Source organism: Neodiprion lecontei, chromosome 3 (assembly GCF_021901455.1).
Source record: "Neodiprion lecontei isolate iyNeoLeco1 chromosome 3, iyNeoLeco1.1, whole genome shotgun sequence".
NCBI classification, from domain to species: Eukaryota; Metazoa; Arthropoda; class Insecta; order Hymenoptera; family Diprionidae; genus Neodiprion; species Neodiprion lecontei.
This window is the reverse complement of record NC_060262.1, coordinates 40,721,902-40,737,525: the sequence shown is the minus strand read 5'-3', so window position 1 is coordinate 40,737,525 and position 15,624 is coordinate 40,721,902. Positions and strand designations below refer to the sequence as shown.

The following is a 15,624-nucleotide window of genomic DNA, read 5'->3' as shown; positions in this document are numbered from 1 at the left end:
CTTTCGCACCCCGTGCATTAAGTCGTATCTTTCAATTTGAAAAATAATTAAAAAACCTCGGCTTTTCAAGATATGCAAATCGCAATAGACACGTCGAATCCACCCGATAATTCCGAGTATTTGAAAATATATTCTAGCACCACGGATGCGTTCGATTAATAACGAAACAAATGTTTTCCACGAGCTTGTTAAGCAAGTAACGTATAATGCGTAATTTAATTTCACTGACGTCGCGACCAGAAATGAGGTCGGGATAAGAAAATAAAAAAATAAAATTCTACGATTCTCAACTATTTTTCAATTACAAAATTATATCTGCACAGTCTCATAGGTGTATATTTAGCTACAATATAACAACAACTGTTTTCTCAGTTTTCGCAGCGAAAGCCAGCTGAATTAGACGCGCCCCTTGAAGGTTGGGAAAATTAAGTAAAAGTATCAGCCGCAGGTATTGGTCAGAAATTATTAATTGCAAATCGGTACCGAGGAGCGGCGGCAGGGTTGGTGGGGGCGAGGAGGGCGAGAGGGGGGGGGGGGGGGGGGTTCTGATATTAAATTAGGGTCGATAAATTACACCCCCGGGTAGGCGCGAACCTGCAATAATAAGAAGTATAAGCATAGAAAGAGAGTAGGGGGGGAGGGGGTGGGTCGACCGGATGTCGCAGAATGGCAAAGACGGGGTTGTGTTGAGAGAAAGAGAGAGAGAGAGAGGGAAAATGGGGGGAGGTAAAAGAGAGAGGCGGAAAACGCTAAAGAGAGGAACGCAAAGGCAATAAAGAAGCCAACTTGAATATTACAAAGCCAACTGATTGGAAATTGCGCGCTTTACTCTTATTACTACTTTCTTATTTACGTTTCTCCTGGCTCCTCGACATATCCAAGCCACGCTTTCTCTCTCTATCTCTCTCTCTCTTTCTCCTTCTCTCTCCACTCCGAGTCCGTTATTAGCTGCTGCTCCCGCGGCTGTTACTGCTGTTGCATAACGCGGAATACTTATTTTTCTTCAACAGAACCAATTCCGAGTCACAATCGGTCTTGTGCGACTCGCTGTGCCGCCGATTAGATGGGTACAACACAATCTCATTAAAAAATAAAAAAGAAGAATAATTACGTGAAGTAATTAACCAGATCTGCAGACGTTGAGTTATATAGTAAAGCGAAAAGAATGGGGAATTTATTCCCGTTTTTCATATTCTTCAAGTTCAAATGATCATACTTTGAGTTATTCGACCCGGATGTGAATCGCGAAATACGGAATGAGGAAATTTTCCATTCGGAGAAAAAGAGATTTTTAGAAATATGAATACGGCGATAAATCAGTTACGGAGAATTGCGAGCTGCGGATTTTCGAGCTACACGGTGAGGAATTGAAACTGACGGAATCGGTTGGCATAATTATTATTGTCCTTCGGTGAGCCGCGAAGACAGTATAGCAAATGAAAGCATCGATTTAATTTATCAGTCTACGGGCAACGCACCTGCGACACCCTCCGACCCTCGACGCCGGCTTTCCAACTGCAGCTGTCACGCCACGTTTATTATTAAAGTTCGAATTCTAAGCTGGCAAAATCTATAGAATACCTACCGCTTTTATACTCCGTCCTCTGCCTTCCGCCTACTTCCCTACGTTGTTATATAATAACGCGGTCAGAAGGCCCACAACATCTGAACTCTGCCGGATCAATTAAACCAAGATATTCTCCCCTCCCTCCAACGGATTACCTGCAAACATCCCCCCCTTGGATAGTTTCAAATTAGAAGAGTACAGGTATCTACATGTGCATATCAGGGTGTTTCTGATTTTGGTTTTGTCGGAATTTCTTCGCGCTCATCCTCTAAGAGGTAATCATGTTACAGAAAGAAATCTCGATAAATCCCCGAATTTTTCGATAACTTTTAACACGTCCCGCCAAGCAATATGTATACATATATGTATATATAACACATACACATTTAATTTTTGCCGGAACGAAATCTAAACGTCACATTCTAATTTAGTAAAGAAAAGTTGGCTGGTTGTTAATAACGCCCTTATCGCAAGCTGTGTAACACTGTTAACAGCTAATTACTGAACAGCAGTAAATATGGAAAGTTGCGAAATTAAAAAAAAAATAATAAAAAAAAAAAACTTAAACGCAAGAACAAGTAAAGTACATGCTTGATTATAGACGTCTGTGCAGTACCTGCGCTCAAACGAGGCAGCGGTTCTGGAGGCGGCAGGTTTCAGTCCCGGAGAGGCTGGCGAGGTCTTTGGAGAACGAAATAGCGCCGGTTCAGGCTGCCTCTTTCCTACGTACAACATCGCCTCGACCGGTGCCGCAAATTCCAGCAACCCCAATAACTCCGGGAGCAGCACGGGTGCTGGACAAGCTCCCGTACTCCATGGCGGTAATCAACACTCTGGTGCAACGAGCATCCATCATTATCCTGGTCCGCCGCCACCGCCATCATCGCATTCTTTGAAACGTCGAGCATCCGACACACCGTAAGTGTTTATAATGCAATAAAAGTAGTTCGAATGTATCAATCGTGTTTTTAATCTTTATCCAATTTCAACTTCTCGCTGCTCTGTTTACAGGGAAAAATGAAAGGTTGGATTTTTAATGGATAGGCACATTTTCACGAGGTCTGTGATGGAGATTCTCCTACGACCATGAGATTTTGTATATGATCGATTCGGTAGTTATCATGTTATTTAAAGAGCATCATTTTGAAAAGGAAAAATTTTATTTAATAGTGTTTTCTGAACACGAAACGCAACCGAATGGACAGTTTGTAGCGCATCAAGATCGGACTAGCCACTCGTATACAGTGAAAAGTTGTGTCCCCCGTCTATTCCCTCTTTCAAAATCTACCGTAGTCGGTATTAACCAATTTCATTGAGGCGGGTACACATACATCAGAAACCTCGTGTTACAGGGAGGGGAATCATCCCCTCTGACCTTGACATGTGGTCTCCAGTACCGTTTGCTTTCGACGTGAGGCTCCGTTTGTCTTCGACTACTTGATAATTATTATTCACGGCGAATTCCAAGACCAACCTTTGTTCCAGCCGCTCTCTACTCAACGTTTGATCAACCCACAATTTCGGGGAACATCTTACAGCTCCTCATCAAAAGCCTTAAGAGACCCGCGAGTTTTCCCGCACCTCAAGTTGGGTTGATGGAAATAACTAAATCGAGCAAGGTTTCCGGTGTAGAAAAAATTTAATCGATGCTCGTCGTCCCTTCGAGGCTTCGAGTTTACACCAAAATCGTGTTATTTCAATTCCTGTTTGACGATAGTAATTATCGGGTTAAAAAATTCGCCCAAAGTAGAATTAGAGTGAAATCCCATGGATGTGCGTGTACGTACTTATAAATACGTGTTTATTTGCTTAGATTGAGATATACCGGGACAATCTCTTGAAACTATACATATAACGCGCATGCGCCAAATAATTTAATCTCATTGGTCGGTGAAATCGCGCCGCGGTGATGTTTTCATCTGCTGAGCAAGGCGCCAACGTACACTAAATGAAACAAAAGCTGTAATTCTCTCGCGCGTAAAGCCGTGGATTGAGGTTATGCTGCTGTTTATTTTTACGTAGCGTGAATTGTCTAAGAAGAATAGTATCGTTCAGCAATACCGTGGTTGATTTCGGAAGATATTCAACCGACGCAATAAAGAATTTAACGGAAAAGCAAATATCAAATGATACAGAAATTGGGTGTTATTTATTGAAAGAAGAAATCTAATATTCAACGTGAAATGTCATTAACAAGTCGGAATCTGGACAAACAGAGGTAGGTAAGTAAAAACAATGTTTATTGTGAACAGATTCTTTGTTTACATAAAATTAAAAATAAATGAATGGTTGAGACCCAGTAGAAGGTATTTCCAGAGTAGATTCGTTACGGTGCAGTGCTCCAGAAGTCAGTAATCAGTGCCGATGAACATGAAACAAATAAAAGAGATGAGTAACAAGGAATAAAGAAATTATTCATCTTAAACACGAAGCTTAGGAGGACAAAGAGTAGCAATTAACAGAAAACGTACCCGACGCAATACTCACAAAAAACCTCGCCGACATCATTGATTAGTTGACAAAGTTTTTGCAGCTCCATTGTACAACAATCAATGTTCCGTTAACAAAGAGGGTTCACCAGAATCCAAGAATAAAAAGAGAAAAAGAACAACAGTTAATATTACAGTGTAAATCATGCTATTAATGAAAAATTAGGAAACAAACAATAACTTACAAGACAATCGTCCGATAACACTGGAAGACCAATCTCCACTCTTCTGATCACCCCTCGTCTGGCCATTGGTGGCCTTTCAAAAAGTGCTGCCGTTTCTTTTGCCTTCAAAAATACCGAAAGATCCTGTTTGATAATAATAGCTTCTAATATTTTCAGGTACGAAATAATTCATTGTCAAAGCGGGACTAAATTTGTCAGGCACGGAAGCATGTAAGTAAATTTCCAATTACGTGATCTTTGACAATGACAATATTTTAACATGGATTCAATGATAAAATTGGTTTTTTTTTCAGCAGGCTCGAAGTTTAAACTTTAATTAACACGAGGAAAATTATGCCTTACCTGATGGTCAAAACGTTTAGGTGGCAAGGATCCTGGTTTCTCGAGCGGTGCAATCATTAGAACCATCGAACCTGGTTGTTTCGTCAGACATCAGGTGCCAGAGTGAATTTTATCAGGCCATCGCCACCTTCTTAACATCACTTGAGGCAAAATTGAAGAGCGGGATATACTACAGATCATAATGGCTGACTATCCCATCATTTTACTTTGATCGAGCCAATAGCGACAAGTTTGTTACTTAACCGTTGCTGCCAATTCATTCTACCGAGGAATCATTCTGTGCACCATTGTAATTCAAGCATTATTATTGACCAGCATTGTTTTTCAAACTTTATACCATTTGATTTGGTATCTTATTTTGAAGCTTACTTTTACTCTCTTTGGCATTGAATTCAGATAAATAGTTTTTCAAGTCCTCAATTAGATTGTAGGGTTGAATTTTGCTAGGCAAACTGAATCAATCTAAATCTAGAACTGTTAAATAAGTTCAGTTAAAAATGTCTTTAAATTTAATCTTAGTTGACGGTGTCATCTGGCTAGCTAGTTGCACGATCAATTGAAACCAAATTCAATTTTACACTCTTTGTCGGGTCCTACGCTAAGACTGAAAGCTTGTGAATCTCCATGTACCGCAATTATTTCTGCATTTCATGTTAGCATTATCTGGAGCAAAAAAAATCCCATTTTGAGATTGAAAATGGAATCTGAAACACAGAGTTATTCAATAGCACGAATTGAAGACCAAGAATTTTATAATGGTTTCTGCAACAAAGGGACTCTTTCCAAATATCCTTGTTAGAAGGTGATGTTCGGAGGACTATAAACAAGATATTGTATCGGATTACATTATTTGGAAAAAAATCTTCATAAACTTCGTTAAAAATTAGATATTCATTTATTTTGATGGAACAAGGGACACAATCTTTACATTACTTTAAAATTGACATTACTCTAAAACATGATTGTCCTTGAAGCTAATTGTAACATTAAGGCGCATTTTGAGAAACTTGATTTTCAACTTGTGTCACAGGATGTGATTTACGTTCCTGAGTTCTACGCTTTCGATTAGATTTTCTTTGTTGCGAACCGCACTTACATGAAATACAGAAATCATTTTAATAAATCTAATATTACTTGAATTTTCAATTTGAGTATTAGGTTCCCTTCATTTATTTGATCGAACATCATTGAAAATTTGCGAAATAAATTCTGATAATCATTCGGAAATTTTAAATAGTAGTAGCAATAATTTGTTAATCGGAAAAAATACATTGACTATCGACTATTCGTAAATTTTGTTGAACTATTTTCAAGAAAAAAAAGATTCACAGTTCCGTTACAGATAGTGAGATATTTAAATTTCTTGAACGCTCGGTTTAATGTCTCATTTTCGAAAGTGATAAAATTCAATATTACCGCCTGAAATCACAAAAGAGTGAGAAAGTTGCTTAGTTGCTTGAAAGTGGCGATGATCTTTGTACGTCTGACAAATTGAATTGGCAGATAACAGTGAATATCAGAGATGTAATTATTTTAGTCGTATCACCTGTTGATAGATAAAAATTCCACTGTTATTTCTAATGTACGAAATAATAAAAATGATTAAATAAAGTGTTCGCACCTACCTGCTGCGTTTCTTCCAAGCACCCAACATTTAAACAGATTTCTCATTTTAGTCGAATAAAGCCAATTTTCAAAGAGCATTATCATCAACTTTCCGAGTCATTACCTCGACTGTTTGAGATTCTAACCTCAAAAATTCGTATGAACTACAACACCGCCAGAAACAGAGTTTGACAGCTGAAACTCGGAGTGGCCAACCTGCCCGAGCAGCCGATAAAACTCGCGCATGCGCATTATATGTATAGTTTCAAGAGATTGTCCCGGTATGTGGACTGAGGCAATACCGCGGCATGGTCCATGAGTCCTGCACGGGTCGAGGGTGAGGGGCTGAGAGCCAGGGGAGAAATTCGAGTGGCTGCCGTTTCCATGCGCCTGACGTTGACGTTTCTATACGTTCTCGTACGCCCTGGATCGCACCCCTGGAATCCCCTGCGCCTCGAGCTATTCCTTACCTCCACCTCTTCGCCTTTGAAAATCTCACCTACCACATTAATTCTCCTCCAACAGGCATGGAACCGTCATGTTACCAATGGCTAACGAGCCCGTCTTTCCAATTAACGTTAGTATGCGTTAATGTTGAAATATTATGATGATATTCGGTATTAAGCGCACCTTGTCCAGGTTCAACGGCTTATAGAGAATTACTGACTGTTTACGACACGCTGGAAACAAAGTTTGTACGTCATTTGCAACGGTTACATTGATTTTTTTCTTTTTTCCGTTCTTACTCGCATTACATTTTCAAATAATATGCCGACGAACGTGCAACACGATACGTATTGACAGAGAAAATTTTATTGACACGTGCCAGAAGCATGGATGACGTGCTTGACGACATGCGTTTCATGCAGGTAAAAAACGATGAAAACGTTCAACGCTACAAATTTACATCACGAGCGTATAATTATCGGATTTTCGTAATATTCATCACGGTTCGGGAATACGTAATTAGCGAAAATTACTCTTTAGATGTGTAATTCAATAAGCTGCAGCTATAGTTTAGAATTTAATCAACAGTATGTAACATTGGCAATTGTTCACACGTCCGCGTCACAATGATTGAAATTGTGTCTTGTACAACATGAACTCCTACAATTCTAATTAAGGTATTATAGCTGCTTTGCGGGATAGATAATTAATTAACTCACAGAATATACTATTTATAAAAATATATTTTAGTATTAATCGACTTGGTTGCAGAGTTACAGTTTTGTTTTACATATTGGTTTCGAGATAGTTTTGTGTTTATATTCCTGTGTAATATCACATTGGAATTTGGACTCACAAAGCAACTTTTGGAATTATGCGTCATGGAAAAAGAATTTCACGTGATTGGTATCACACCAGCGCCGGGTTTGACGAAAACAATTCTGGGAACCATTAATTGTGGAATTTAGTATGGTTCTCCATCCACCATCAGATCAAATTTTTTTTTTTAAGTTTCACGGTGTATCACAAATTGAGGAGTCTAGACTCCACTTTATCTTATTTATATAAAAATAGAAAACGGTGAAGGATCGACCAAATGACAGTGCACAGTCAAATTATCACAAAGCAACCAGTTTTAAAGAAGATGTTTAATTTAAGTTTCGGGACGATGCTACTAGTGTGTACCACCGAGAAGATCGTGTTAGACTAAAGATATGTTTTTTGGACATTTGGGTTGTTTGATAGGAAAAGCGAAAAGGAATTTTTTCCAAGAGTAGGAGTTTGTTAATACATCGTTTGAATTGTTTAACAAGTTTTATTGGTCAGGAAAATGTATCAGCGATGTTAGGGGCAATTATTAGTTGGTTATAATTTTTGGATTCGGAGGAGAGATAGGTAGAGGATAGTTTTTATGGTAATGGTAGAATGTGATAGAAACCATAGCTAGGGAAATACTCGAAAGCCACGTACGAAGTGTAATAAAGTGATTGGGAAAGTTTGAGTTTATGATCAACCATGTGGTCGCCAAATGTGGGATTCTACGGTGCGAAAGTGGAAGGTTTATATGACTATGTTAGGCCTTGGGTTTACGAAAAGGCTAATTATACATGCTTACGATAATTTTCATGATTAAATTGGTCTTACGAACCTACCTATTTTAATTTAAACGCATACGTCGCAACAGCAATCATCCGTTCAATATTTTTCGAATTACACGTGGATACCAAAATGATATACCTCGTGGAGCCTTCAATTGAGACGTAAACATAAATGGTGTATGAAGTGGAGAAGCGAAGTATCATAATTGATAGTTTACACATCCCACTTTGCCATTGTGTGCTACGTTCGTTGACCTTTTTCAATTCAACTCCGAAAACCGATTAGGTCGTCTGAACTGAATGAGCTGATAGCGATCAATATTTATATCAGTCTCTCTATTTCTCTTGTTCTGCGTTATAGGTACTACGAAAACGGTGGAGGACCTCTATTCGACGACGGTCCTCTTTACGGTAAGCGGCCAATGAACCCGTGGTCCAGTCACCATCCACTCCACCACCAACGACAGCAGCAGCAACAGCAACAGCAGCAACAGCAGGTAGACGCTTACTGCTGGTACCATCCTCTTCAGATCCCGGGTAACAGCGGAGGCTCGCTGCAGGGCCATCAGCAGTCCTCGATGCCGCCTTCACTCGTGCAAATAAATCATTTGGCGGCATCGTCGACTATCTCATCAGCGCCTCACCTCGTTCATCAACAGCAGTGGGCTGTCAGCGGTAATTCCCAGGGAGTTTCCGGTCTGCCAAACGGATCCTGCCCCGCTGCAGCAGCCGCCCTTGACGATGAGTGGAAGAACATCCACGTTATGCTGAACTGCATTCTCGGCATGGTCGAGAAGACTAAACGAGCCCTTGCCATCCTCCAGCGACGGGGATGTCCTAGTCCCGCGACACCGGTGACGACGGTGACCACTTCCGGTAGCAATTCGCAGAACAACGGACCGGCTATAAATACCAGCTCGCAGTCGGAATGCGGTGGAAACGACCGGGACAACAGTTTGAAACGCATATCGGGGGAGATTGTCGCCCAAACTATTCGAGCTACGGAGGATAGAGTAGCGGAAGTCCAACGGAGAGCTGGTGAGCGTTGTGTGATTCAGGTTTAAGTGTGTTGTGGGGATCTTTTTATCCTCTTATTACGAGTACTCGCCTCTCGAGCATCAACGCTAGTCAATGTCTTTAATCGCGACTCGAGAGTCTTCAAGTGCCGGCGTTGTCGTATAGAAAAAACCTCTTGGGGGCCGGTGAGATAACAAAATCGCAATACAGGAAGCCATCAAGGTCCTGGTACAATGAAGAACTTGTACAACAAATGTATGAAAAGGTGGCTTTGTGCCGCCTTACATTCCCAGGCCCGAAAGCAGACGGCCGTTCAGGTTGTACAAAAAGATATAATTCGGTCGAAATTTCAGCTGTAAAATTCAAATCGTGATACTTCCTTTTTTGCTATAGTTTTTATGCGGGACTCTGTGCCAATTCGACCGGTGCAGTCTCTGACTGACCTCGAGCCTCTTCAACCAAAGGTCACGTCAATTCCAAGCATTTTAACTTTGATCCTGCAGAGGAGGCGATGCTCGAAGCTAAGCGAGCAGCCGTTGCCGAAGTTCAGAGAGCGATTGCGGCTGCTGCTGCGGAGACGAGGGCAGCCGAGCGTCTTCGGGTTCATCATCGCTTCTTCGAACCACCGATGCAAAGGAGCCACGGAGGTCACGGTCACGGTCACGGAATGGCACACGGGCCGCTTCTCCGGGTCGTCGACACGACGACCTGCTCGACGACGACCGCGACGACAACCGCGACCACGACGACAGCGAGCAATGCGCTAACCGGGGGAGCCAGAGACGAGGAGATCAAGGAACCGCAGCCAGCAGTCGCCGGATCCGTAAGCTCAGCAAGTCGTTACAGTCGTCGCGAGGTTCGATCATCTTGCGTTTTCGCACCATTGTCAATCACGTCCCTTTTTCTCTCGACAGAGTTGCTGGAACTGCGGCAGACAGGCGTTGGAGACCTGCGGTGGATGCGGAATCGCCAGGTACTGCGGACCCTTCTGTCAGCACCGGGACTGGGAGGCCGGAGGTCATCATGCAACCTGCAATCCGCGACGACCAACGCCACCACCCCCACCTCCTCTGCCTCCACCACCGGCGCCAAGATCCGCTTCCCGGAGTCCGACAGCCTCTTCCGGTGGTACGGGAACAGTTGTGGGTACTTCCGGGTCTTCGACAACCGCTGCCGCCAGTACAGCGTCTGGTCACACTGGCAAGGGGAAATGACGCAATAACAGAAAATATGCCACTTTGTTACGTAGCGCTCGCAGAAATATGACGGAAAAAAATTAGTTGTCGTTGATGTCGGGGGAGAAATTGATGAAGAATGCTGGAAAAGATTAATTGGGATCGTTTGAGAGATAATGTGCGATGTAAAAATGAGGTTATCGGTTGGTTAACCATCTGTGGTAATAATGAGGTAACTTTTTCATTTTATTATTGGGATCCAACATGTTGTCGTAGCTGAACAATATGGCACACGTGTATAAGACAGCATTCATCGACACATTTGAGAAGAGAAACCTCCGTGTGAACTATTTGGACTTTTATTTTGTCACGTTGAGGAGGATGCCGTAGTCAGTCTATATCGACCGAGCGTAATGTTATTTATTTTGAATATTTTAAAAGCATATCTATCGTTAACCAGAGAAAATCATAGCTAGCGCAGTTCTATATGCAATGTCAAACATAAATATCCAACAAAAAATGGCTTACGCAACAATAATACGAGATAATTTATTCTTCTAATTAAATAGCCACTAGTTGCAAATTCTTTTGTGATATTCTTGCATGAAACAAAAGAAATTTTCACATTTTTCTTCACTATTGTATTTAGAATTGCGCCATCTGTGGTACCTTACGACTTTGATGGTAGTCAAAATATACACAGTGAAATTTTACTCGATCGGTAAAGAGTAATTCTATCGTCCTCTTAATATAGAGTAAACAATACGGTGCACTGTAGAAGTTGCGGGATCCCAATATAAATATTGTGTATAGGTATAATTTAGTCTGTTTATATCTGATCGTTCCTGCTATCAATACTATTATGTTTTAAATTTCATATTAATAAAATTAAATCAAGATATAAATATATACGTACAATATATTAAGTAGGTAGAAGAGAAAGTGAAAATAAAAATTAGAAAAATAAGTAAAAAGAAAAACGAAAAAAAAAACACTCGAATCTAACTGTGGTTTACTTGTTTATATTAACGTTACGTAAGATCACGAATTTGATGATAAAAAAATTTCTATTGAATCCACGTACTAGTCAATTTGTAGATTATAAATAGATAATTATATACATACGATACACTATATTATCTGGGTAATTATACGAATTTGTACGTTTGAGGGTTCTATATTCTCAGATTTTATAATTTCATTAGGGAAAATATACGTTGCACATGCTGGAAAGAAACTGATATGTTACGAATAATATAAATATTATTTAAGTCGTCTAGTCAGAAAGATAAATAAATAATATTATATCATGAATTTATATTATATATATATATATATAACTTATATATATATATACACATACACATGCATACGTACATAGACATTATTCAATCGCATTTCGCACATACTAGGAAATTTTGCTCAACGTAGACTATACAAAGTACTGGAAACTTTTCTCCTTGAATATTACTACTTACAATTAGATTGCGCCAGCAATCCTTTGTAGTATACGTATATAATTATACGTAAAATGTGTTTACGAAATAATTAAATACATTCGTCAGAATAAATGAAACATAGTTCTTTCCCAATTAATAAGTTTGTCACTTAAAAAACTTTACTCAATCCCGCGCTACTAAACAGACACAGCGAATGAATAATAATTTGCCACACCCCTCAGCCTGAAGAACAAATATTAGAAAATAAATCGATATTTATTCAACCATATACTCACTAAAACGTTACATTATATGTATCTGATCATATATTCTAATTACTAACTAAAAGACGTTTCGTATGCATATAATTACAACTAAATAAATCGGAATTATCAATAATTATTATTAATAATTCCAATTCGTCCAATAATCGCAAATTCGATTATTCATTTACCGCTCGTATTTTTCAAGGAAAATAATCATCCACAAATCTAGAGTCTTATAAGCAATCATCCACCGATCGACGATTTATTTGCCAGGTGGAGGATCTCCTATTATATCAGCAAACAAGGCCTTTGTTTTTTCTTCCTTGCCAAGAGAGTCGCTCCAGTCTTTGCGACTCCTGGCAAAGAGCGGAACATTCAACTTGCTGGATATAATTTTTCCAGCCTCTGTAGCTAGAAGCGATGCTCCCACAGAAGCGAGCTCCTCAATCATCCATAATTTTTGTTTCATCTGAGACCATTGCCAAACTTTTTCCAAACTCCTAGAGCCGTGCTTAGAGCAAGCGAGCTGGACCCAATTACCGCCCAACTTCCTGGCCATTTTCTCCCTACTCTTTTCTCCAATGAATTTGCTCTCGGCAAACGCATCCATTACTCTACTTCCTCTAGGATCAGCAAACAAGATTCTCAGGTCGATTCCGTTCGCTTCAAGTAAGGAATTCACGATCTTGATCGGCTTGTTGAAATGCAGCATTGCCTGCAGGATCAAACTACCATGTAAATTGACTCTGTACTCTCCTCCTTTATCCTCACTTGCCAAGGTCTCAAAAGGCTTCATTCGCGCCACCAACAGTGCAATTGAATTCTGTCTGTCCGCTGGCTGTTCACAGTGCAAAGCCGTAGCCATTGCGCTGATAAAGGCACCTTGTCTCGCCTGTAGCCTTCTACAGGCGTCAGCGACACTTGCTATAACACCGAGGTTCCCCTTCTCAATTATCGCTTCAAAATAAGGTGATATTTCATCAAATAATGTCTCCAGTTCCTCTTTCACCTGACAATTATTAAATAGCCTTTGAACGGTAAAATTTGCCCCAACCATCAGAGCCAACCTGTTGATTCTGTTGATGAAGAACTTTGCATAAATTTGTGTGTACAGTTTTGGCGAGGCAACTGCTAAGCATGCCTCTAGCAGCCTCATTGAACTCTCAGAATTAAAAGCTGAAGATATTTGAGTCTCGTCTTGGGAGTCGAAGCAGTCCGACACCACTTTCTTGGTCAAGGCTTTGCTGGCCTGTTTGTCCACATCTTTGACGGAGTACAGCAATACTTGCAGTAAGCCTGAGGTCAGTTCGTTCCGGGGAAACTCAGGAAGCTGTGGCCAGGAGCTAAGCCTTTTGCAAATTTCTAAGAGTATATCAGTGTACTCCTGTGGCACGATTTTGCGTTTGCTCAAGTCAACAGGGTCGTTTTTCTTCGACCGGTTTTCTCCGTTGTCTGAAGAATCGACGTTAAGTCCACCAAGCAGCTCAATCACTGTTCGAATAATATGATTGGCACAAGAGTCCCAGACAAAATCCTCCATGTTGTTCATGATGTATTTACTCAGCTTCAGAGTCCAATCATTGTAAATTTTCACTTGTTCTTCTTTGACGTCGACGGTCGTGTCATCTTTAGGTATAGTGGAGGTATTCAGAGATCGCGTTCCTCTCTCAGCGCATATAATCATGATTTTTTGTAGTACATGACTGGCAAATCTGTCGCTGCAAATTGGCCTCAGAACCTCCATGAAGGCGGTCGCGAACCTGGTTACAACTTCGAGACTTGCATGTTTCATCAGCGAGTCAATTACTCTCGAGCCAATTTGATTTTTAGCATAGTCTACCTCGTGCTCGACCATTTCCTCATAGACGTTGTTAACGAACACGAGCTTCTCTTCGATACTTGGAAAATCGTTGTCTCTTACCAGTTCTAGCACGCGTATCATGTACTTGTACGTTTCCTCGTCCAGGTGACTTCCCCGACCGTAAGTTCCTTTTCTGCCGTATTTACGAGCGTTTTGCATAAATGATTTTTTCTTCTTACGCTTTATCCCCTTCCCTCGACCTTCAGATGCCATGTTATTATCCGTCATCTCCACTCCGGACATAAGGCTTCTATTTTACTACCAAACGACCGTTTACGACTAATAACAAGCAATGAGCACTTTTTTTGGTTACGTCAAGACAGATTAGGTTAGGTTTAAACACGTGTAGCTTTGTGCCTGAAGTTGGTGACGATCACGGGAACAAAGAACGTGGGCGATTGAACCAATCGAAATACATCGAAATGCTATCCGTATGGAACGCTGGCGCAAAATAACTTGAAATTACTTGAAATACAATACTTCAGTGTACACAATACACACGAGGCAATAATTGTAGCTAGGCACCGCGGTTGGTTCCAAACCGCGACCAGGGCGAATAACTCAGGGCCTCGCCGGCAGAGTGCGCTGTGGTTCGTATGTCTATCACGGCCATAGGATTCGTGAATTATGAATGCGGCAGTAGGCGCGATTGGCGCACTTGAATCACTTTAATTAAATAGAATAGAGTAAAATATATTATTTGCGCTTGTAAAAGAACATCAGAGTATGTGTTAACACGTATACGAATTATTTTCAGATGGTTAATTTCCATGAACTGTGGCTGTAAAACATTTTTCACACATACAGCTATATTTTGTAGAATTACATACTAAAATTAAAGCGAGATATAATTGAAAAAATTAGTGATTTTTTATAATATATGCTCTAAGCTTGGGACGTATGTAGACATGATAGTAACTGTGTATGTCGGTATTGATCCGAGAACTATGGTAAGAGTGGGTAAGGTTCTCTTATGGTAACTGCACGTTCGTAAAGGTCAGGCGCAGAGAGAGCGTTGCCGCAGTTATCGACTGAGACGTAACGTTAGGCAATCTCAAATGACTGCAAGAATTACTGCGGGCTATTAAAAATCTTCAGGATTCTCCGAACCTCCTTAAAAAATTGCCAGGCTTGAGATGTGTCGCAAAATGGGCAAAAAAATCTTAATTCGATGTTCAAGAAATCCATATCCAGCTACGGAACCATCAAATTGGCAACACTGCCACTGATCATTTCTAGGATGTGCTCCAAAATTAGTTTACAGTGCTAAAAACTCCCTAGGGCAGAGGCAGATTTACCCACGAACTCGGTACCGCCAAAAAAATAGAACATGCATGACAGCACTGGAAACTGATTTTGAAGCGCACCCCTAAGCTTGTCTACACAGTACGCCAAAAATTAATAAATGTATTCTGTGTCTTCCAATCTTTAGACTTGGGTGTTTTTATTGGGTTCGATTTTTCTAATTGTTGATAAACGATCTTAATTTTTAGAAAAACAGTTAAAATATGAAAACGTGTAAAATCGAACTGAAGGAACATGTGCCCCCAGTCTTGAACTGCACTTTTAAGCTGCAACCGCACAACCGGAGAGACGTGACGTCATTTTTAGATAGGTAAATTGAAAAACGAAT

At 40.5% G+C, this 15,624-nt stretch overlaps 2 protein-coding genes across 3 annotated transcripts in view; one reads left to right on the top strand and one right to left on the bottom strand.

Moving 5' to 3' along the window:
* The window catches only part of LOC107227864 (protein CBFA2T3), a 53,510-nt gene extending 41,523 nt beyond the window's left edge, over positions 1-11,987 (top strand). For both annotated transcript variants that reach the window (XM_046734080.1, XM_046734079.1), the window contains 4 exons: positions 2,169-2,485; positions 8,595-9,271; positions 9,754-10,073; positions 10,165-11,987. In XM_046734080.1, the coding sequence (XP_046590036.1) occupies positions 2,169-2,485; positions 8,595-9,271; positions 9,754-10,073; positions 10,165-10,464 (1,614 nt within the window). In that variant the 3' untranslated portion in view covers positions 10,465-11,987. The remainder of the gene's footprint in view (positions 1-2,168; positions 2,486-8,594; positions 9,272-9,753; positions 10,074-10,164) is intronic.
* Positions 11,988-12,119: 132 nt separating this feature from the next.
* On the bottom strand, positions 12,120-14,537 carry LOC107223865 (nucleolar protein 9). The gene has a single exon (XM_015663690.2). The coding sequence runs from the start codon at positions 14,232-14,234 to the stop codon at positions 12,393-12,395; it is 1,842 nt and encodes a 613-aa protein (XP_015519176.1). The 5' UTR covers positions 14,235-14,537; the 3' UTR covers positions 12,120-12,392.
* Between the last annotated feature and the right edge of the window lie 1,087 nt (positions 14,538-15,624).